General features: G+C 39.2%; 1 protein-coding gene across 4 annotated transcripts; it reads right to left on the bottom strand.

The window, feature by feature from the left end:
- Positions 1 to 11,968: 11,968 nt before the first annotated feature.
- Positions 11,969 to 24,174, bottom strand: ZCRB1 (zinc finger CCHC-type and RNA binding motif containing 1). Of its 4 annotated transcripts, none has more exons than XM_075744934.1 (9): positions 24,004 to 24,174; positions 18,906 to 18,993; positions 18,710 to 18,738; positions 15,623 to 15,715; positions 15,348 to 15,459; positions 15,153 to 15,260; positions 14,172 to 14,281; positions 13,993 to 14,068; positions 11,969 to 12,630 (listed from the first exon to the last, which is right to left on the bottom strand). In XM_075744934.1, the coding sequence occupies exons 4-9, from the start codon at positions 15,628 to 15,630 to the stop codon at positions 12,499 to 12,501; spliced, it is 546 nt and encodes a 181-aa protein (XP_075601049.1). In that variant the 5' UTR covers positions 15,631 to 15,715; positions 18,710 to 18,738; positions 18,906 to 18,993; positions 24,004 to 24,174; the 3' UTR covers positions 11,969 to 12,498. The 4 variants fall into 4 exon arrangements, with proteins under 4 accessions (XP_075601049.1, XP_075601034.1, XP_075601043.1 ...); XM_075744919.1 differs by lacking the exon at positions 15,623 to 15,715 and adding an exon at positions 19,878 to 20,003 and having other exon boundaries at positions 24,004 to 24,169; XM_075744928.1 differs by lacking the exon at positions 15,623 to 15,715.

Below are 24,174 nucleotides of genomic sequence, written 5' to 3' on the forward strand. Positions count from 1 at the left end.
GAAAGGAAGAGCTATTCTTATGCCCATTCAATATTCAGCAGTATCAGATGAAAAGCCAAGACAGCTGGTGTCCTACATGATGCTCGTTATTCACAAGTTTTACAAGCGTATTTTCTGTTCCTCTATGCAAGGTTTTAAAGAGAGTATCGAACAGTATCGCATTCGTGACAGATCTCTGCAGAACCCCACTCAGTACATCTCATCACTTTGTCTGTGAACTACTGAGAGCAGTTTTCCCCAAAAATGTTCACTCAGGTTACAGTAGTAGCATTTAGACCATGTTGTTACTATGCCACAATATCACAAATCTTAATGAAGACAAGATAAATGATATCTACCACCTCTCTTTTACATGTAAAATCTATACTCTTGTACAGAAAGACATCAGACTGATTACAGTCCATATTGATTTGTACTTCTCACCCCTTTGCTCGATAATTTTGTTCCAGGATTTTTTTTTTAACTACAGGTCTAAAATTCCTCAGCTCCCATTTTTAAAACCAGAATCTGAGTGTGTACTTATAAATGCAAATTGCCTAGGGTCTCTAGGTACTCTGGGAGGCCCAGCCATTCTAACAACATCTAACTAACCTAAGCATCCCCTCCCCTTCTCTCCCAGTGGCAGCTTGCACCCTGACAGATGGTTGCTAGCATTACAGTTGACTTTATGAGTGAGGGCTGCAGGGCTGGAACACCTCTGTCTCTCCAGCTGCTGCACTGAGGACTCCTCCCTGTTGAAGCGTGGATCGATGCTCTCCCTGGTTTTACTCTTCCTATGAACACACTCTTCTTTTCCTGTTATCCGTACAACACTCATTACTGTTTCTCGTGTGATTGGCTGATCTTGTGATTTTGCCCCTGTATCCTTGTGCTAATTACACTTAGCGAACTGATTGAGGTTCACCCCTTTTTTCTTTCTGTTTTAACACTGTTGAAGATTTCATGGTTTTCTTAAGTTGGGCTCTTACCTGACTCCTTATTTTATTCCACTTTGGGGTGCTTTGCACTAATGCCTTTATCACAGCTTCTTTAAGGAATTGCCATTTTTGCTTTTGACTACTTCCCATGAGCTCCGAGTTCTCATCTCTTACTGCTTCAGTTCTGTCGTGACACTATTAGAAAATTAATGGCACTTTTACTAAATGAAACTTGAGCCACTGTCTCTGGATGAGAAAAATAGGTTGGGAAACCAGTAAGAGTGAATGATCGGTGTGTGGGATTTCTCCTCAGCAAGGTGGCTTCTTTACTTCATAGGACTTTCCTGTTTCTTAATGAACTATTCATGCCATGTAAATGAGAGCAGCCTACTGAGGCACCTCCCAGTCTCTCAGTTCCCTCCTGTAATTCAAATTTGAGTTGAAATGCAGTTTCCCTAAACCAGTATTCAGCTGTAGTGGTACTAGGAAGAAATATGAACATTTGGGAACAGCCTGAGTATGGATCTATAGAAATATGAATCAAAATATGGAACAACCATCTGCTGGTTGGCTTATTCTTATTAAAAGGGACAATCAGCTAATTTTTATTTCTAAGTGAATTAAAGTACAATAAATGAACTGAATAAGCTTAAGACAGTATCTTTGAAGTCATATAAAAATATTACAGAGATTCCCCACCACTCTGTTTTCTATTTTAGAAATAAAGATATGATTCTAAAGTGAGTATTTTCTGCCAAACATCAGCAGATTTCCACAGTGAACTCTTAAACCCTTGAAAAGGAAAAAAGAAAAAAATAATGGAACAGCTAATAAACCTTTTAAGATAGCAACAGCAAAAAATACTTCCTATCATAATAGTGTGGCACAAAATACATATTTTAAAACCAGTTATCAATGAATAATGCACTTATCACTCAGACTGGAGGCGTGTATGAAACTCATACTTGAGTATTCTCCAAAGGAATATGTCTAGACATTTGAAATATGGTTTGTTGGCCTCTCTCATCAGCTGAAGCCTAAGTATGATACATCTGTCATCAAACATGGCAGCAAACATTAGCCCATGTGATTCATTGCTGGTTTTGCTATAATTCAGTTAATGATGACCATATATATTTTAATCATCTCAGTGAATTCAATTTAACTCATTCATATTATGTCAAGGAACTGTAACAATTATATTTCAAAAAGACAGAAAAACAGAGATAGCAGAGGAAAGTTTCCAGGCAGCCAATTTTGGAATTAATTTCTTGTTCCTTATTCATTATTAATGCAAGTAATTTTAGAACAAAACATAAGATGAACTTTTATTATTAGTTGCTCACTTCAGGTTGCTAGGGTTGTGTCCATTTTTAAACATTTTCTATTTTTCTAGTTAATTAAAAATTAAAAAATAGATGGGCTAAACGTGACAGAAGATAACTTAACCCCTCGCATTATTAGCAGTTTACTGAAGGAAAAAGAACCTGAATGAGTAAAGTCTCCTTCGGTTGTAAATCTAGGCCTTTATTTAGATATTAAATTTAGTCAATGATAATAGAAGTGAAACATCAATTGGACATAATAACTAAATAAATAATATGGCTGGAAAGCAATGCTTTTTTTTTAAAAAAACAACAAAACCCAACATCTTGCAAGTAAAGTATAGTTGCAAGGAGACACCCTGAAACTGGTCTGCAGACTGGATATCAACACATAAAAAACCAGAGAACAGAAATATCTCCATCTGAGAGAGTCAGAAATCTCAGAAGGAAACATTCATCACAGGCAGAAGAACAAACAGCAAGTTATGAATGAGGAAAAAACCCTCAGCATAAATCATATTAATGGTGAAGTGAATAGAGATAGGAGGACTTTGTCATCCAGACAGTTGGAAAAACTGGAGAAAGCTCTGAACAATAACAGTCCCATGGGGGAAGGAGGGACAGGAGAGTGGGGAAGTGAGCTTAAGAGACACTGGTTTTCAGAAGTGTCATTAAGTCTTAGAAGTTATTTACTGGCTAAAGAGCTCTCGAACAATAACCAGTGACACAAAGGATAGATTGGTTAGTAATTCGTGGCTTTATTTTTCAAAAAAAAAAAAAAAAAAGCTCAGTTGCATCCACTTTTGCCATACTGCTGTGAAGTTTAGCACCTGAGAAAATCAGATAACTGGGTTCAGGGTCGAATGTGAAAAACAAACCTTCACTACAATATGCAAAATCACTCATTTCCTATAAAAGCCTCTTTAAATAGAGGGGAATTAATGTTACAGACGACTGTGTGTGTTGGTTTTTAGTTGATTTTTTTTTTTGCCTCCTTTTGCCCCTTATGCTGATGCTGGTCTCTTCTCTACCAATATTCTGTCTCACCTGACAATTTTCTTTTTTTTTTTTTTTTTTTACTTCTGAAACTCGCCTTCTTCCCCTCCCAAGCATAATACATCCTCTTAATTCCACAAAGCCACTGTGCTGTCTGCATTCAAGCCTCTCATGTCAGATTCTATTTAAATATAACACCTATGTAAAAAATAGTTTACAATAAGTAGTTCTACTAACTGACAGGTGTCATTGTTCCCCAGGAGAAGCCAGTTAAAGCATGAAGATAACTTAACGTGAAGAAGTAGTGAGTCCCATTTGCATTAATATAATCCATGTCATACTTCTACGCGACTGAAATCAAATCTTTGCAGTTAGAATTTACATGTGTGTACTCCAGCCAGCCACATAAATTTAACCCTCATAAATTCTGATCTAAAGTACTGTTAAGAGGGGAATCTGCAGAAAGAAACCTGAAAATGTTTAGCGTAATTGATATACACTTATTCCAGATGGACATTTGTCCTACTCATTTCATTGCCCTGCTTGCCTCCTTCCCTCCTCCTCTGGCTCCCGACCCCTAGAAGCAGTGAAGCTGCATCCAGAGGATGCTGTTGTAATAATTACTGATTGCCCCATCCTCAAAGGAGCAGAGTAGTCTGTGTGCAGTGCTCCTACCACATTCAGACCAAGGGAGCTCAGTGCCTTCCCATCGAGCAGTGTGCCATTTCAAAGGGTTAAGTAAAGATTGCACTCATACGAAATCCTAAGGAAGAACACCATCCCAAATTTGCAGTAAGTTGGCAGGAGTAATAATAACACCATATTGTAGCATGTACTCTTTTAATATTTAGCAGGCATACAACATGTGTGCAATAGGGTACAAAATCCGCCAGCCTAGCACAAATAACAGAAGAGTGAAAAAAATGTAAAAGTTTTGCAAGGGCTGCTTTGTCCTGAACTCAAGTACTCCATCATGGGCTTGACCTAAATTGTGAAGCAAATGGAGAGGATTCTGGACATTCTCCAGCAGCTTCAGCTAAATTAAATATGAACATGAATAATGCCCTGGGGCCCTGCATTCTCTGGGATGCCACAGGCATGGGACTCGCAAAGAATCCACCCTTGCTGCAGAACTGTGTTCCAGATTTTAATTAACTGAGTTTCCTCTGTTAAGATTTTCCTGTGAAAGCCTCCCACAGTAAAAACACTTCTTAAAAATGTTATGCTGCAGCAGATGAAAATAAATCTAGCTGTTGAATTTTCAAAAACTTTCTTTGAAAAAACATAATTTCAAGGACTACAATCACTCATTCCAGATACATGGTTCATGAACTCAAAACCATCACGTCCAAGTACTGCATGTTCTCATCTTTCCTAACTGCCATATGCTACTAAGTCATTTCATTTTATATGCACTCTCATGGCTCCAGGCTTCATGGGCAGATGGCTCTTTGCCACCTAATCAGATTCACACATCAAGGGCATCCCAAGTGAGGTCCTTTGTAGAACTGTATCCTCCTTTAGTTCCTCTCCCTCTCTTGATCATTTGCACATCAGTACAAACTTGTATTACTAAAAGGTTCATAATTTTCAGATATAAGACACTCATTCTTCAATTAAGCACAACATAGTACAAGCAGTTCTATCCTTTTCACTCTAAAAATACAATTCAGTGCCTTGGAACTTCACAGCATACCCACACAGTCCTTAATATCCCTTCTGGTTCTATTTTGGGTCTCTCCTTCCATAGCCACATCTGTTTATTGGGTAGAACGTGTCTACATCCTCTGCCACCACATACACAGTTATAATAATGCATCTTTACTCCTGCAACCAAGTGACAGTTTTTGCTGTACTGCACCAAGCTTGATGCAGTAGCTAAATTTAGATGCCTTCTAATTTTCTTTAACTGCATATTGATAAAACTGAATTTTCATGTATCGGCTCATCTTAACATAGGCTCGTGGCTGTTGCCATATCTCATAATCTCAGAGTTGCATTTGATTCTCCAGAGCATCCTATTAATCAGACAGGAAAGTTCTCATATTAGTAACTGTGGTATTTTTTCAAGCCACTGTGACCTACATTGCCTCACTGGGTTGGTTAAGATTTTTCACACATGCTTTTACTGCCACAATTTCTGTAACTCTTTACTTTCTGCATTCCCTATTGCATCCATTAAATACTTGTATAAGCACATATCTCATCTGTCTGAATGCACAGCAGGGTCAGGGTTAGCCTGGCACTGACGAAATGTTATTTCACAAACCTGTACAATTCTTCAACTTAAAATATATTGATTTCTTTTACATACAGAATATCCTCAGCTTATCCCTTCTAGGATATGTTTTACAGATGCCAGGATAGATACAAGAAACAAGGTCATCTACCCTACACTTTACACCTTTTTTTCTAAAGAAGGAACAGTGTAGTAATTTTTCATATTGCCGTCAACAGCTACAGAAAAAAATCACCCTGTTAAGATCCGTAAGATAAACAAAGCTGTTTAGTATGAACGTTTTAAGGACACCTAAAACCAGTTTTGTAATCTACAATAAAGAGCAGCAATCAGCTATCCAATACCAGTTATTTTAAGATAACACATCTGGAAGAGTGTTATTTGAAATATTTTTATAGAAAAGCAATGATGGAATTGTGATGGTATATTATCATATTGACAGTGCAGATGCCAAATAGAATAGAAAGCAGAAACGAAGAGGTCTCTATACTAGTTACTTCTAAATGTTCATAGTAGCACTTAATGAATCCCATTTTCAAATATCATGTTTTACATGTAGCTTTTTTAAGTAATGTAATATTTTGTGCCTCAAAAGACTACAGCCAAACAGCGTGCACAGCTCACCTTCCCAGAGAGGTAAGGAGGGGGTCAGCAGAACTGCCACCTTGGGCTTGCAGAGGGCAGGCTTTGGTCTCTTTAGGAGCCTGGTGGACAGAGTCCCTTGGGAGACAGTCCTGAAGGGCAAAGGAGTCCAGGAAGCCTGGACAGTCTTCAAGAAGAAAATCTTAAAGGGGCAGGAGCAGGCCATCCACATGCGCCAAAAGACGGGCCGGTGGGGAAGATGACCAACCTGGCTGAACAGAGAGCAACAGCTGGAACTCAGGAAAAAAAAGGAGAGTTTATGGCCGTTGGAAGAAGGGGCAGGCAACTCAGGGGGCTACAAGGATGTCGTGAGATTACCCAGGAAGAAAATTAGAAGGGCCAAAGCCCAACTAGAACTTAATCTGGCTACTGCCATAAAAGACAATAAAAAATGCTTCTGTAAATACATTAACAACAAAAGGAGGGCTAAGGAGAATCTCCATCCTTTGTTGGATGTGGCGAGGAAACATAGTGACAAAGGATGAGGAAAAGGCTGAGGTACTTAATGCCTTCTTTGCTTCAGTCTTTAGCAGTAAGACCAGTTGTTGTCTGGGTACGCAGCCCCCTGAGGTGGAAGACAGGGATGGGGAGCAGAATGAAGTCCCCATAATCCAAGGGGAAATGGTTAGCGACCTGCTACATCACTTAGACACACACAAGTCTATGGGGCCAGATGGGATCCATCCAAGGGTACTGAGGGAGCTGGCAGAAGTGCTCACCAAGCCACTTTCCATCATTTATCAGCAGTCCTGACTAACCGGGGAGGTCCCAGTTGACTGGAGGTTAGCCAATGTGACACCCATCCACAAGAAGGGCCAGAAGGAGGATCCAGGGAACTACAGGCCTGTCAGTCTGACCTCAGTGCTGGGGAAGGTTATGGAGCAGATCATCTTGAATGCCATCATGTGGCATGTACAGGACAACCAGGTGATCAGGCCCAGTCAGCATTGGTTTATGAAAGGCAGGTCCTGCTTGACTAACCTGATCTCCTTCTATGATACGGTGACCCACTTAGTGGATGAGGGAAAGGCTGTGGATGTTGTCTACCTGGACTTTAGTAAAGCCTTTGACACCGTTTCCCACAACATTCTCCTGGAGAAACTGGCTGCTCATGGCTTGGATGGGCATATGCTCCTCTGGGTAAAAAACTGGCTGGATGGCTGCGCCCAAAGAGTTGTGGTGAATGGAGTTAAATCCAGTTGGTGGCCAGTCACAAGTGGTGTTCCCCAGGGCTCAGTACTGGGGCCAATTCTCATTAATATCTATCAGTTATCTGGATGAGGGAATTGAGTGCACCTTCAGTAAGTTTGCAGACAACATCAAGTTGGGCAAGAGTGTTGATCTGCTTGAGGGTAGGAAGGCTCTACAGAGGGATCTAGACAGGCTGGATTGATGGGACGAGGCCAACTGTATGAGGTTCAACGAGGCTCAGTGCCGAGTCCTGCACTTGGGTCACAACAACGCTCATGCAATGCTACAGGCTTGGGTAAGAGTGTCTGGAAAGCTGCCCAGTGGAAAAGGACCTGGAGGTGTTGGTCAATAGCCAGCTGAATATGAGCCAGCAGTGTTCTCAGGTGGCCAAGAAGGCCAATAGCATCCTGGCTTGTATCAGAAATAGTATGGCCAGCAGGACTAGGGAAGTGATTGTCCCCCAGTACTCAGCACTGGTGAGGCCGCGCCTTGAGTACTGTGTTCAGTTTTGGGCCTCTCACTACAAGAAAGGCATTGAGGTGCTGGAACGCATCCAAAGAAGGGCAACGAAGCTGGTGAAGGGTCCAGAGCACAAGTCCCGTGATGAGCAGCTGAGGGAACTGGGGTTATTGAGCCCAGAGAAAAGGAGGCTGAGGGGAGCCCTTACCGCTCTCTACAACTACCTGAAAGGCTGTAGCCAGGTGGGTGTTGGTCTCTTCTCCCAAATAACAAGTGATGGGACAAGGGAAATGGCCTCAAGTTGCACCAGGGGAGGTTTAGACTGGATATTAGGAAAAAATTCTTCACTGAAAGGGTTGTCAAGCACTGGAACAGGCTGCCCAAGGAGGTGGTTGAGTCACCACCCCTGGAGGTATTTGAAAGATGTGTAGATGTGGTGCTCAGGGACATGGTTTACTGGTGGACTTGGCAGTGCTGGGTTAATAGTTGGACTCCATGATCTTAAAAGTCTTTTCCAACCTGAACAATTCTATGATTCTAATCTATGATTCTATGCTACAATAAATCATCTCTGCAGATTAAAAAAGGGCTATCCCAGAGAACACAGTGACCCAGAAGTTTACAATTTCTTCCAGACATCACCTATTTAGCTACACATAGTTCTTTATATTTACAGCCCCTTCTATTGCTCTGCTGGGAGTAGTAACCTGAATATGCCAAGAACATAGTGGGAGCCTGGTAAACATGGACTAAAATTACTCCAGTGCCTCATCGCTGCAATGGTTTAACAAGTGCTACACAGGCACAGTGTCACTAATACCACTGATAATCAGTTAAGCTCATCTTCCTTATCCCCCTTCCATAGCCCCTTTTTCCCCAAGGACAGGTAAAAGTCATCTTCTAGTGGCTTTTGAGACACTCACTACTCAGCCATTTCAATAGACAAGAATTCCCATGACCCAGAAAGCATTATTTTGACAATTCTCAAGCTGTTTTGAAAATACAAAAGCCAAAATCTAATACGTGGATATTTGCAGAAAGATCCATGTTTTTTTGCATTATTTAAAAAAAATAAAAATCTATCTGCCACAATGTCATTTTGTCTATAATCAGAGACACATTATATATACTCTAAAACTAGTGTTTGGCTTGCTAGCCTAAGCTAGGTCCTCAAAGTACTAAAAAAATAACCCCAAACCAACACAAAAACCCCCACCCACAAACCCCTGTGGTTTCTCTAACAATAACAGGAAGGTGTTCTACAAGGCATTTTTTTTTTCTTCTCTCTTTTGATAACATGACTACATAGCCTTATCTGTCTGGCCAAGACCCATACAGCCACCAAAGCTGTTTTCTGCTTCCTGAACTGATGCTTTCAGATACCAAACTCTCACAAAGGCACCACTCTGTGGCTCGAGTTTTGAAAACTATTTGCACCCTATTGGCCTGATCTAAATTAGGAGCCTAGTTAACACTCCGCCTAGTTTCTCAGCACTGATGGGATGCAGATGGAAACCCGAAGCCATGCTGCTTGGAGTAGGTGAGGTTGGACAAACAGGAGCAAATCCCTCAGCGTTCAGAGATCAAAAAAAAGACTTAGTTGACAAGTTTTGGCCTTTTTCCAGAATGAAGCAGCTGCATCAGAGGGTGCTGCAGCCAACAATTCTGGATTTAAGCAAGCAGAACAGGTACTCATGCTATCTAGCTTAATGGCTGCCTAATGCTAGTGTTCTGAGTTTCTCACCTAAAGATAATTCATTATCTTGCCAACAAAGAATAGTAACTTAAAATTATTCAGGAGACCAAAGTGCAAAAATTCTACTCCTCCAAAGTCCTTCTAGGTCCTGTTTTAGGCACTAGACGCTTTCTTCTTTACCATGACTCTAAGCCAAAACCTATAAGCACTGCTAATCAATAGAAGTTCAGAGTTAAGAAAAGTGTTAAAGGAAGATGATTTAAGGTAAGGAATTCTAGATGCCAATTCTGCACAGAAGCAGGCTCATTTTTGTCTGTTTCTTTTCCAATGTCACCTGCCTTGAGTGACTTTATGCTTGGAACAAAAGAGCATGCAGGAATACCACTGGGTCAGTTGTAACAGTTTGGACTGAGCTACTGCTTCATGCTGACAAAAGCAAATCCTACAGGGAAAGCAGTGAGGCAGAAGCAGCAGAGTAGAAAGATATATCAACATGCTTCAGCTACTGGAACTCTTGAAAAAGTACTGTATTAGGTCAGAACAAAGATCAGATTTGGTTTTATTCCTTCTGACAAGATACCAGTAGCAAATATGAAACAGTAAAGTGGATAAGAATAAAACATTCCCAGACTGTTAATATCTCTGTATATTTTACAGTTAGAGGTAGACAGTAATTTAGGATATTTCTGAGTGGTGACTGCATTTAAACTAACATTTTTAAATATCATGTTCCACATAGAAGTCTAATCCTTTTGACCCTGTGATCCTGAAAAAAAAAGCCTCATAGCAGTGAGTTCCACCTACTACATTACAGTGTAATGAAATAAAAGTTTGAAACTTGCTGCCCAATCACTTCACAGAAATCTTAATTCTTATTAGCTATCAAACATTCCCAAATCAAAGTCATGGACAATGTCAAACTCATCCTCTGTCACATTTTAGTTTTCTTTTTTTTTTTAAAAAACAGCATTGAACATGGTATTGGCGAAGACAATAAACGCCCATTCTAAGTAGAGGCATAATATTTTTTGTTTTGTTTTGCTCTACATTTCTTTTTTTTTTCCCACTGTCATTGAGCCCTAACTTCACATTTGCAGAGAAGCATGCTGGCAGCAAGTTCTTCTTCCTTAGCAGAGTTTAGAACGCCTCAGTCTTCATTATTACACACATGATGTACAGTGATTTGCATTTATTAACACTAAGTTACACCTGGCTATTCAATATCAAGAGATCTTTCCAAAATTCAGTAAAGGAAGCTTCAGATTTAAAATATAGTACTTTCAGCATAAAGTCGCAGAGTCAGTCTTAAAAACATTCTTTGGATTACTGAGTCCAAGACCTTCCTATGTATAAAGCCCAATATTTCTCCCCATTCTGTGGCTAAAGCAGTTTGTACACAAAAATCTTTTACTTTATTACCTTATTCTTGCTTGCAAATTCTCACGAAAGTAGCAACAGAAGACCCCAGAATGACCTTCTGAATGTGACTGCTTTATATTAGCTTAGAGGGGGTGTGTACGCATGCGTCTGTGTCTTTGCTTTGCACTTAGTTATATATTTGAATGTAAATTGGTATTAATTAACGATACATAATGGTATATTTGGATTTACATTTTTTATATTTGGAAGAAAACCAACTCCTGATGAGCAACAGGAAGAACTGAGAACAGAAACAGAGGCCAGCTGGTCTCTTCTTCTTAGTGTGAACGTGTTTTATATTGTGCCTCCTAAAAATGCAAAGTTTGACTACACAAAGTGGGCAATAGAAAAGGGTTACCACCATCACCATGTGTCTGATTTTGGGAGTGATCACTGCAGGGCTTTGTACTGTCCTCCTAATGTGTCTATGAGACTTTTAAAGAGAACATGACTAGAGATTTAAGGGTGGACACTCTATTTAAAAGATCTGAACAGTTTTAGGTGCAAAATAGGTGTCAACACAATTTGCTTAGAGACCATGACAGTTCCAAGTATACATGGAAGCTGATTTATAAGCATGTAAGAGACTTTGTGCCTTTTGGATTTTGCCAGCAGGTTCAGATGCCTAAGAAAATAGGACTGTGATCAATGTCAGATACAAGTATATTTAAAACCCTGTGCATAAACCATAGCTACCACATGAAGCACCCAAACTGCAGTCAGGAGAAACCAGTGCAGTATAAGCCCTTATCACAGCAAGAGAACTTCAATATCAAATCAGAGCACATTAGACCATATGCACGTTCCCATTTTTAAAACATAAGGCCATTCTCATTTTTAATGCAAGAGACACAGTACTATCATTCTTAAAAAAATTTAAGTATGTTTCAAGACTGAACTAATCACCACATCACTTTTAACTTGCATCTCCTATGACGCCTATATTGTAGACAGGCTATATAATACTATGACCTGTACAGACAGTTGCTAAAGCTGTGTATAAGACAGAAGATGAACATCTTAATATCCTTTTGGAAAACAGACATATGTATTGTTTAGTCTAAAATGATTTCACAGACCAAGCTGATGTGACAGTAATTTATTTTATTACTGCATGAAGAGTTAAAAGACTAGTACAATACTTAAGGTTGAAATTCAACCCTATGCAGAGGAACTAGTACAAGATTCATACACTACTAAAGTACTACTAAAGCACTGCTTCCAAACAGGCAATAAACAGACCAATACATAAAGCATCAGTGGTGCTAACAGTGATCCTAAGAGGAACTCTTCTTAGGAAAATAATCTTGGGAAATTCTCTTATGAAAGCTTTCACTCCCAGGGTTTGAGTCTACATATTAACTGCAAGAAGCATTCTCCCAGATATTTTTCTGGATTTAAGTGTAGAAACACATTGTTTTCTTAAGAAGCTGCCTTGAAAGGTGAAATTTTGAGAGAAAGATATCAAAAGATGGAAGGTTCGGGGGCAGGATAGAACTACAACATGATTTTCAGTGTCTTCAACATCAAGACAAACCTGTATTACAGACAACTTTGTAACACTTTACAAAATGTACACTATATATATATATATGCATATAAACCAGTATTATTTCAATCGCTAAGTTCCTCCTCATCACTGAAATAAGCACTTTTCTTAATCCGTGGACGTTTCGAATCATCTGAAATTGAAGATTCCCCTGCAGTCTGCGTCCATCTCTGTTGTTCTTCCTCAATTTTGGCTTGCTACAGCGAAAGAAAGAAAAGTATTGGCTAGGATTAAGAAAAATTAAGATGCATTACAAATAACAATGCTAATAATTGATATGCATTGAATTATTTAATAAGTTAAAGAATACAAAGGGTTTATCTCCATTTCCAGATAAACTATGCGATGAATGCTCTAAAAAACATTTCTGAAAGTAGTTCTCACATGCAAACAGCAGGTCTTCTGCACCAATGCAGGCCACATGGAGTACCCTTGATTTTCAGAGACGAACTTTGCACACAGCAAGCTTACAGAACTATAGAGCAGCTGAGATGTGAGGCAAAGAATGCTCTGTGTTTTAAATTGACATTATTGAATCAGCTTTGTTCCACTAACAACTCTTCTGTCATCTTTTGCAGTCATTCATTCAGGGAATTAATGTCTTCAGGGATGTAAAGGTTACTCAACTGAAGGTTTAAATAAATGCTTCCTATTTTTACTGGGGAAACTTGCTATCCCAGTTAAAATCTTTGGATGGTTAGAGAAATGGGAATGTTTCCTGACTTGTTTACATTCAATCTGGGGTCTTCTGGGAGTGGGGGTAATTTTACATATTTGCATAATATTTTTAGACTACGTAATGTAAAAGTTTTGCACTCGTTATAGACACATTCAGGGCAAAGTTATCTTAAAAACTCTTGAGGGTTTTTTTTGGGGGGGCACAGGGGCACAAAGGAACAGCTGAGGACTAGGGAGCCAAGAAATTTGAACATCAAGTCAGGCTTGCTCTGTGTAGTGAAGCAAAAGCCAATACAGAAGTATTACAGGAGATAGTAATACAGCTGTCAGACTATCTATCTACATAAACAAAAAATGCATTAAATATGTTTTGAAAAAAGAGGTATATTAGAGACCGCGATGGACTGTATTAGTCAAAGAAATGCTCCAGAAATAGATGTTGTTTAAGGACTTTCTAGTGAGCGAGGGCAGAAGCTGTACCTGGTCATTTACACATGCCTGTTTTTCTGGCTGCTCAGTTAACACAGTAAAGAGGGAACTGTGGACCAAAAACCTAACAGAGCATCGCAGCAGAGATGACAGGAAACTAAGCAGCAAAGGAATTTGAAGGAAAAAAAAATGCAACGCACAAACACAGCAATAGTGAAACAGTAAAAAAAAAAACACAACAAGGAAACAAAAAAACAACCCTCCATGTTGCAGGCATGTTCAGTTGGGTTCTGAAGAAACCAACTAGACACCAACTACTGCCAGGCAAGAGTGCCACAGAGTGGACAGACCTACAGGCATATCTCAGAGCTTTTGAAAAGCAGCTAAAAAAAGAAGTAGAGTTGCATTTAAATAATAAAAAATAATAAATATGCAATGCTTCAATTTTGTACCTGAAAAGCTATGGCTTGGCTGAGGCTATCTAGAGCAGGGTCTTCTCCTTCCTCTTCACTTTCTTGTTCCTCCTCACTTCATTGTGCAGAGAGAGAAAAATATATAGAACTTTAAATAAAGTGTTCAGTATGAAAAAGCTTCCTAAAAGAAGTAGTAACATGTAAATAAATATACATACATTTCTTCTGGCTCAACTATTTTCTTTCTCTTCTTCTTTTCTTTTTTTTTTGGTGGCTCCCGCTCTCCTAGCATATTTTTAGGACAAGCATAACTTAAATGTCCTGCTTCCTTGGAGAAAAAGAAATATTGCTTAACAGAAACCATTACAAACAACTATATGTTGAAACATATCATGAGGAAAGTTAACGTAAGACAGTTCATGGGGAAAAAAATGGAAGCAATTAATAAGATAAATGGAACACTGAATTAGCACACAGAAGACAAACTCTTCTCTATAAGCTTGCCATGGAAACCAAGAGATTGGTGGTGATATGCATGTTTAACTGCAAATTGAGAACAAGCTATGAGCAAAGTAGATTTTCTTTAGCTGCTGCAATAGCTGAATACACTACAGCATGGTTTATGTTCAAGACAAAATATAAACCTCAGCATTAACAGTTTAAGAAACAGGAATGAGTCAACATTTTTGCTCTAAAAAGTGTTAGGAATATAAACCAAGTTTGTATTTGACATTAAATACTATCCAAATCTTAATCTCCTATGTTGTTATGTTCAGGAAAAGTGACAAATTGCTTACAACTTAAAACACATTTCTGTTTAAAAACAGCTGTATCCAATATTTATTTTGCTGCCAACTGTGCAATGAACTTCCAAAGATATAGCAGAAGCAGGTATTTTGAAGCAAAGATTAGGAGGTTTTCCTTCTCAAACAGCGTTATACTGATACTCAGATCTGTCTGCTCATCAGCATGTTAAGCAGCAATTATATGTCCATATTTTCCTCCATCTCCAAAATCCCAAATAAAAGACAAAAGAGGTACTATCATTCTTGAAAATGGTACTATTGCTATGCAAGTTGATATTATCAACAGAAAAAAATTAATTTAACATCATGGGCAAGATTAGCAATGTCCAAACTGAAGAAACAAGCTAAGAGTCAAAAGATGGAATATATTAGTTCATTTTTGGTTTTACTCACCCCACATTCGTAACACTTAGATTTATCAAAGTAGTTACGCCTACGAATGAATTCTGCTGCTCTTCCATTATCAATGGCAATACTTGCTTTTATTACTCTTCCAAACAACTACAGCAAATTGGGAAAAAAAAAAAAGGTAAATATTTTGGGACTGCAAACCCAACCCTCCTGCCATAACAACTTTCCACAATTTACCTGTTTGTTATTAAGTGCCCGAGAACAGTTTTGTGCAGATTCTTTATCCAAAAACAAAATAAAGGCAACTCCTTTGCTTTTCCTGGTGTCTTTGTCTTTCATAATAGTAACTCTGAAAACATATAACCACATTATTGATACACTACAATGACTTCAGATATTTTTTTTCCTTAAAGATCTTGGTGGGATCTTAGCTTTGTTATATAGCAAAGAAGGAAAAAGTATATTTAACAATAGAAAGGCTCACTAAACAGAAATTCAAAGGAACAGCTAACCTGGTCATGTGCTTACAGGTAGAGTGGAGATGATTAAAAAAAAGTATGTGGGGTCTTTCTGGGTCCAGTATTATTCTTTATTCCCTTGGATGACTTGAAGAACAGAGAACATACTCTTGAGATTTGCAGACAACATAACTGGAGGGAACTACACGTATTGGAAGTGAAATTAAATTTCAGGAGTAATCTTGACCATTGCTATTATTACGGAAAGACACGGTGTATTGAACTGCATTCAAACTGAGAAATCTAAGTTTGTGTAGGACTAACCAGCTAAACAGGTTCATGATAGGAAATGAAAGTATATGCAGTATTGTTCCACAAATATCTCCAACTGGAATCCAAGCAGGTCATGGATGCACGTATCATTTTACATGACATGCAAAGGTAAATCTTCAGTCTAACTTTGGAATCAATAGCTCCAGTAGCACATCAAGAAATTCAAGAAAGATTTAGACCCAGTAAAAACAACAGACAAAGAAAAAGAATGACAAGAGGTGAAAGGAAGGGAGAGGGGGAGACCCCACATAACCTCAATTCTTTCAATCTTAACACCAATTGTTTTCAGCTCTAAAAAAAGCCCACCAAAACCAGTCGGAAACAGGATGCCAGTCTGCATAGACATAAAAATAAAAGTACATGTTAAAAAGTAGGCAATAAACTCCTCCCTGTGTCCACCACAGGCAGAAAAAGGTTCAGTCATAAGGCAAGCCAAAATTGTAAGAAGCAATAGGACATTTTTGAAAAAAAAAAAAACAAAAAACAAACCAAACAAACCCCACTTCAATGCAAAGGCCTACCAGAGAACCTGTATAAGTAAGAGATGACTCACATAGTAAAAAGTGTATAAAATAAAAGCTCAGTAAGGAAAGCTGAATTTTCCCCCAAATACATGCACAGAAAGATAGAGCTTAGAACAGTTTTTCCACCAAAGCCTCTTGAACAAGGATGTGTCTAACTGAATGCACTGAGTTGAATTGTCAATGAAACTGACTTTAGAACAATTCTATTCTTTTGCCAAGTTACTCTTCCAAGAGTTCCAACAGAACCCTAATATGACTGTCAGGCTTCTAACTGGGATATTGAATGTACCAGTTAATAACACAAGCATAGAAAGAAACAGGTGTGATAAATCTTTAAAAAGTCAGCAACTGCTTGGAGCCCTAGAAAGTCTGATTTCTCACTGAACAAACTGAGCTAAAATCATAATAGTCAGGATATACTGGGGTGACAAATGCAATATGAAGAAAAATCAGCACGATTTTGTTGAGTCAAGACACACTTCAAAAAAAAGGTCTATTAAAGCTTATTTAGTTAAGTTAAAGCTGACCTAGATGACATCACAAAGCTTTCTGGAAAGTGTTTTAAAGCCCCTGAACAAACACTCTACAGAAATCAAGCTAATATTTGAAAATATTGTTGGGAATTAATAACTAGTTACAAAAAACTAGTTGCTTGTTAGCCTCAGTTTCACAGCAAAATGGGAATACCAGTAGACTCTCACAGTATCTGCACTGTTTATAGTCAAGTCAGCTTGCAAAGGGACAAACAGGAAACAAATTTTGCTAGATAAAAAAAAATCATGGTAGTATTTTACATATGGTATTCTATGACTCCTTGCATTTGGTTTACCTTCTGGTAGTGACTAGACAAAGTGTTAGGAATAATTAGGTATCAGTAAGTGAATTTTTTGCAAAACAATATATAGATGGGGAAAACAGTAACTGCGCAGATACATAAAAGTTCTAAATTAGCTACTTTCACACAGGATGCAGCACAGGATTTCTTCTGCATAGGCATCTGAGAATACCATTTCTGTTGTCTATGACAAAAAAAAGCAATTAAACACTAGAAACTATTAATAAAGGAAAAAAAGAAGAAAAAGAGAGAATGCTGCTATGACACCTTTAAAATAAGCAATGCATCATACAGCCAATACTTCATACAATTCTCATCCTTCTATTGAACAAGTTCAAAAGCCAAGACAAGTAGGAGACCCCTACCCCAAACACAAGGAGTATAGGTACATTACCAAATGAGAGCAGGGATGTCAGAAGTGTCAAGTTTATGGAGAACAGGCCCCTCAACAGATATTAAACACCAGCGTTACTACAGCCGTTGCTCAGGATTTTTCTAAATTGGTAGTTCGGCAATCAACTAAACCAGGTCATACACCCCACCCTGGAAACAATAAAGACTGTAGCTGCCCAGTTGTATCGATCACTGCATGTCTGCCAGAGCCCTACACAGGAGTTTTCCTCTTGGTCAATTTAAAAAATACCTTTTCCTGAAGTTGTAGTTTGGCTTTTCTTGCTATTTGTCACCTGAAACACACTCCTGAGACTTCAAAAACTTTGAGTTTAGGTCTGTATCTCACAGATTATTACAGCAGCTACTAGAAGTTAGAGTAGATATTTGCTGGTGTAAGGTTGAAAACTAAAGTCTTGAATCTCGTTATTCTGACCAGTTGAAAAACAAAGAAACAAAACAGCAAGTTCCTTACTGTGGCATTTTTTTCTATCATTTGAACACAGAGGCAGGTACTCACAAGTACTGTTCATGAATACCCCACATAGTAACGGCTTTTAATATGCAGCCTTTTGTCTAATTTTAAATATAATACTAAGTAGTCACAATAACAAGTCCCTCTAGAGCCACAAATACAGGAATTGTAGGTTGCAATTGTGGGAACTGTGACATCTAGTTCACATAAGTAGAAGCTCCCACTTTTATACTTATCTACTTGTGTCCCAGGTAGTGTTAGGGGGACGGGGAACAACACTTACTAGAAGAATAGTTTCAAGTATTTCAGAGAAAAGACCATTGGTACATAACAACATTCTACTTGCTCTTAAGAAGTGGTTAGCAAAACCCGTTGCCAACACAAATATTCTTACATTATGCGTGTAACTGCAAGAACTTCCAGTTGTTAATTAAATTTATACTTTATTAAAAATGAACAGGACTTCTATACAGTTCCACAGTCATACTTGAATTATAAAAAGCACAAGACTTTCAAGTGAAGCAAAGACATTAAATATTTAAAGTGAAAGCTACAAAAATAGCAGGCCATATCAGGTCACTTACTTGACAACTTTCCCATATTTTGAAAATATCTGAAATATAAAACAAAATAAAAAGATTTAACAAGAGGCAATTGCATTTCATTAGTAATAAATTTATCAAGATAAACTTTTCTAAGAGATATATATCAGTACTGTATTTACACTCAAAATCATTGTCAACAAGTTTAATCTGCATAATGCAGCTCTTAAAATCTTACCCTGTATAGATCGTTGTTTGTCAAAGCAAAAGGTAAATTGGACACATACACCGTGCTTTTGCTTGGTGCCAATCCACCACTCATTTTTCTGATGAAAGAAAAAAAAAAGAGTTAAATTGTATTCAACAGAGCAATGAATTATAAAACAGTTGCAAGAGTTTTAAAAAGTTGTTTTTCAAACCTAGCCAAGACAGTCCTGATAAAGTTGCAGGAAAGCATAGCTTTCATTTCCCTTTCATCACTTTACATGAAATTAGTGTTTGCCTTCATGCGCTACAGAAGACATACATTCCTTCCCCCTCCCCTGGATCCAAAACATATTTTTGCTGTATGCAAGTCAATTTGTAAGCCATGAAAAACCAGACAAGTTAATGTACTTAAAATAAGTCTCTGCTGACTTGTGCAGTTAAGAAAGGTTTGGGCCCAGAAAGAAACAAGTAATCTCAATTTATTAAACATTCTGGCCAACATGTGAAATCAATGACCTTTGTTCAAGTAGCTGCATGTTCTGATTCTTTATACCAGTTTCAGTTCAGCTGCATTCAACATAGAATAAACCACATTCAGTTAAGCTACGTTAAAAAAAAAAGCTTTTCTAAAGCAGAGTCCTACTTATTGGGGGGAAAAGGTACTGCATTGGCTTTAAAATGCCTCCCAGCTGCTAAAGCAGGAAGTATTTTGTCTTGTATCTATTGCTCAGGCTTCTGCACTGCTCTGGACCTGCAAGTGTCCAGAGCTGATCATAGATTGCATCTCCACTAGAGGCACTCACCCCACCTCCTCCTCCTTCTGATTAAGCAGCTCTATACTGGCAGGAACCAGGGAAATCTCAGACATTTTAATGTCCAATCTCTTTTAAGCTCTTGAAACTAAGTAGCCTAGAATATGGCTAGAAACAATGAATCAATTCAAAAACCTTGTTATAACTGCATACAAACCATCCAATAGTAGGTAAAGAGTAACTGAACTAACTTGAAAAAGAATAGCCTGTGTTTTTCCTCATGTTTGGACATTTCCCAAAATTTTAAGTGGTGCTAAAGCCTGTGCAAAACACTTCTTCCCTCCAATCCATTCAGTAGCCATGACTTGGTCCAAGAGCTAAGTGAGTAAAATTTAAGATCAGAATAAAGCACAACCCTTCTGAGAGGCAAAAACATTTCCTAAATAGTCCAATTACTACCTACTTATCCAGTTTCCTGCAGCCTTATTCCTGCTTCTTGGCACTTCTGGCTGATTTGTAACTGAGGATCAAGCCAGTTCTTCAGCAAGACCAAATCATTTAAAAAATGCAGACAAAAGCCGATGAAGGGATAAAAGAAACTAAAGTACTAAAAATCAACATCTGTCACAGTACACAGTTTCTTAGGGGACTTTTCGGGTAGTGAGTTTGAGCAGATTGCTTGGCCAAGTGCCAAGAAAGTAACTAATATCATACTCTAATCTGGCTGTGGTTATTTTCTGGCATTTCATGATCGAGTCATCTAAAGACCTGATATTCCCAGTAGACACTGATTATCCAAGTGTTTTGCTTCTCTTTCCTGACATGCTTACTGTATCACAATTAATTGGAGTGGCAGTTTCCAAGTGATTGAATTTTGAGGTTTTCTATGTTCAAGGCTGTTTTTTGGCATGAGCAGAAATGGCAACATAAAGGTTAAGCAAATGAAAACAGAATAAATTTGCAATAAAGGCCACACATTGCATCTGGTGTTACGCAGACTGGATTCATTATCCCAAATTCCTTGCTGCTTGGCATTAGTATCCTTGACAAGCCTAACCAGACCGACTTGGCAACACGCCACATGAATAGATGGCCTGAAGTGCAGTTATCCAGATGTATGGTGAATGCAAAGGATTCGGTAAGAGCTACCTCAGCGCTGCATTATGGTATATTGCCAATGCTAATACGTTGCAACAGCAGAGGTGAATGTCACGTGGCTGTAGATAGCAATTTAACTCTGCCTAAAAGACAAGAGACGCTAAAGCGCCTTGTGACAGGAGACCAAGCAGGCCCCATATTAATGAACAGATGCCAGCGAGGATGGCATGACTGGAGAACAGTCAGCTTGTGTATTCCGCAACACCACAGTGTAAACCTCCAAAGAGAAGTTTGTATGTCACGTGAAGATTACTACAGGCCTAACAGTTCAGTCGATAGGAAATTATTAATGACTGCAAGCTACAGAAACTGCCATTTTCAGCTGTACACTACTTTTTCCAGAAGCAACCTGAAAGACTTGCACCCTGGAGCACTGACTGCCAGACAGCTGAGGCTGAGCTTTGTTTCTAGTCCCCTGAACAAATGTAAGCGAACAGTCTTTCTGCTCTGACTGCCCAAATATTCTTAGCAATTTGTATTGTATAGGACTATCATGCCATGATTTCTTACTTTTAATGTCTGACTTGCCAGACAGGCACAATTTTAATAAAAGAGGCAGAACAGTAACTGTAAGGCTATCGCTATGCTTATGTTCAAGATGGCAAAAGTTCACATTTACCACTCCAGGAAAGAATATTTCCCCAGATCTGCAGGAGGACTTCCTCTTGTAAATACCAAGGGGTCATTGGGATGGTTTATAAATATCTTATTTAAGCCAGCAGATACACTGACAGGTTTGCACAACAGCAACATTTGGATCATTCATCTATCTACTTAAAGCCTGGTCATCCTTTCAAAGTCTTCTGCAGAACATTAAAAAAATAATATTCTACCTAAAGCAATCTCTCAAAAAGCTTGAGCATGTTAAAATGCAGATATCTGGTTATCTGTTGTAAATACAATGATATAAATGCAATTTTAGATCCAACTATTGGCACACTTTTTCCTACCCCCATAAAGCTTAATAAAACATCACATTTCAGTTTTAATTCTGCTATAACCAATCCATTAGTTTGTGTTTTGGTTTTTTTAACACCACCATCAAGCCTCTGTGGGGATACCAAGTGCCAACACCATATGAACAATAGCTTCCCCCCCCACCCTTTCATTTATGGATGCCAACCTTGCCATAACCAGCTTCACATTTATTAGTCTGACATCTTCCAGCTGGGGGCTGGGAGGTAAAAAAAGTCAATTCCAGCTTTAAGTAACTCTGTAGATGAGACACAGCTCATATGGAGGCTCATCATTACAGGGCCCAGAGTCCTTTTACTTCAGGAACTTTCTAACTTCATAGAACTGTCCAATATAAGTTTAAGATTTTGATCATATTCTTCCTCCTTGATAACCAGTCTCTCTGCTCTGTAAGTTTTCACCTCAAAGGCTGAAAGAAAGAAGTAATTATCCACGCTTACCCAAAAAAACCCAACATCTGAGCTTTCTACTTGCTGCAGGGGACTCACTTGAGAGTTCTGTACAACCTGGCATCTATATCCTGCAAGATCTCCCCAATAAATCAAAACATTTCTGTTTTATATGGAATGTTTTTATGAGGCTTCCCTGATCTTCAAGGTATTACCTGGTTACCTAACTTCAAAGCATCAGCTGGAAGCCAGTACATTAACTCCATGGAGTTGAGCACAAGTCTCATTAATGTAATAGCCTCTCTGTAATATTAATGAATTCTTCATTTATTATTTTCACATACTAACTTTCAGGATGGGGTTGTCTCTCATTACTATGACTTCTTGAATTCAATCTTTTCTGTCTTTTCCAACAATTCAAACTAAAAGAAGCCATTCTTCAACAAAAGCCATCTGTCAGTAACGATTATCTCCTGAAAAATATACTGGGTACACAAGTATGTTTTGCTTGAATCCAATATGCTTAATGCGGCATTTGTCGCTCATGTTGAGAACATCACAAGCGAAGACAATGATTAATGTCAATAATTGGCTCTTCTACTCTGTCCCAGAACACATACGTACACACCAAAATAGGTCAGATGAGTCTGAAGCATCAAGTAGAGTCTGAATTTACTGATATTTTCATGACTTAACATCAACATTTCAACTTAAACAGAAACTTTTTTGCTTGTTTTTAAGTGCACAGCAGCAAGGTCAGATCTGTGACTTAATCAATTAGGTATATATTAATGATTTGTGGGTAAGTTATGGAAGATATGCTCATTCAGGCCAACTATATTTTATTTCTGATTTAACATTATCAACAGAGCTTACACTCAAATCAACAAACCATTAGTTGTGGCAGGAGTTTGGCTCAAGGTTATAATCAAAAGTCTGTGGTAAAAGAGGAAACTGATCCCATGTTCTCCTTGGTTCCAGACAAGGGTATTAACCACTCGCTACACTTCTTTCCTACACAAAAGGCATGTAACAAACTATCAGAGCGGAATCTGTTTTATCTCTACATGGTCACTTAAATATTACAAGGCAAATATTAAATAGGATCAGAATTAAGTAAAGTTGACACCATCAGAAGAAAGAGCACAAGAGCCTTTCAATTTGCCCATGCCAAAGACGTACACAAAAAGGATCCATGGTCTGAATCAAACTACTTTTATGTACTTATCTAACTACAAAAACTTTGGGACAATAAGAACGGGCAACCAAGCTGCCAGCAGGAACTACCTTACAAGTTTTAACAACTGTTTCTTTTTAAGTGCATTTCCAGCATAGCTGTGAGCAGAGTTGCTTGGTTCGGTCACATCTAGTCTCACCCAGAACTTCACCCAGGAGGAGCAGGTCCAGGTAACTCACTTAGGGACGCCTCTTCCTCCTAAAAACCCCAGCTGAGACAAGCAATTCCATTTCAGAGCTCGATACGTGCAAATCTCTAAGGCAAGAGAACTACAGACTACTCAAAACCTTCCACACGTTGCATTAAAGCCTTTCGCTATGAGTAACGTCACCCTGTGGTTCCTCTACCACAGCGCAGCCCCGACCAGCTGCTTATTGAGCTTTGCCCAGCTGCTGCGCGGTGCCAAACCGCTGCTCCTCCGCCCACACCCACAAAAGCCAGAAGCGAAGCGAACCCCCTCCCCGGCAGGAAACAAGCGCTCCTGCCACCCACGGTGCCCTCGCTCCGGACGCCACCGAACCACGGCAGGGGGTTGGAGGGCCGGGGGCCTCACCCGCGCACCTGTTCCCCTCAAGGGGCCGCAGCCCCACAGCGGCCTACCCAGCCGCCCCGGCCTACCTTGTCACGGCGGGGCTCACCCCGCTCGGGCGCCCATGGTGCGACGCGATACCGGACGACGCGCAGGCCCCAGCGGGACGGGACGGGACGGGACGGGACACACCCCACCCGCACCGCCGCGCTCCGACCGCCCTCCCGGCACGGCGGCGCTCTTCCGCCGACGCCCGGCGA

The sequence above is a fragment of the Balearica regulorum genome, chromosome 1 (assembly GCF_011004875.1).
Source record: "Balearica regulorum gibbericeps isolate bBalReg1 chromosome 1, bBalReg1.pri, whole genome shotgun sequence".
In the NCBI taxonomy this organism is placed as follows: Eukaryota; Metazoa; Chordata; class Aves; order Gruiformes; family Gruidae; genus Balearica; species Balearica regulorum.

Coding starts and splice junctions, on each gene's coding strand:
- ZCRB1 (XM_075744919.1), bottom strand. CDS start 19,918: ATGTCCAAACATGAGGAAAAACACAGGCTATTCTTTTTCAA. Junction 15,261..15,347: donor GGGCACTTAATAACAAACAG/GTAAATTGTGGA, acceptor AATTTGCTGTAG/TTGTTTGGAAGAGTAATAAA. Junction 12,631..13,992: donor GCCAAGCCATAGCTTTTCAG/GTACAAAATTGA, acceptor CTTTCGCTGTAG/CAAGCCAAAATTGAGGAAGA.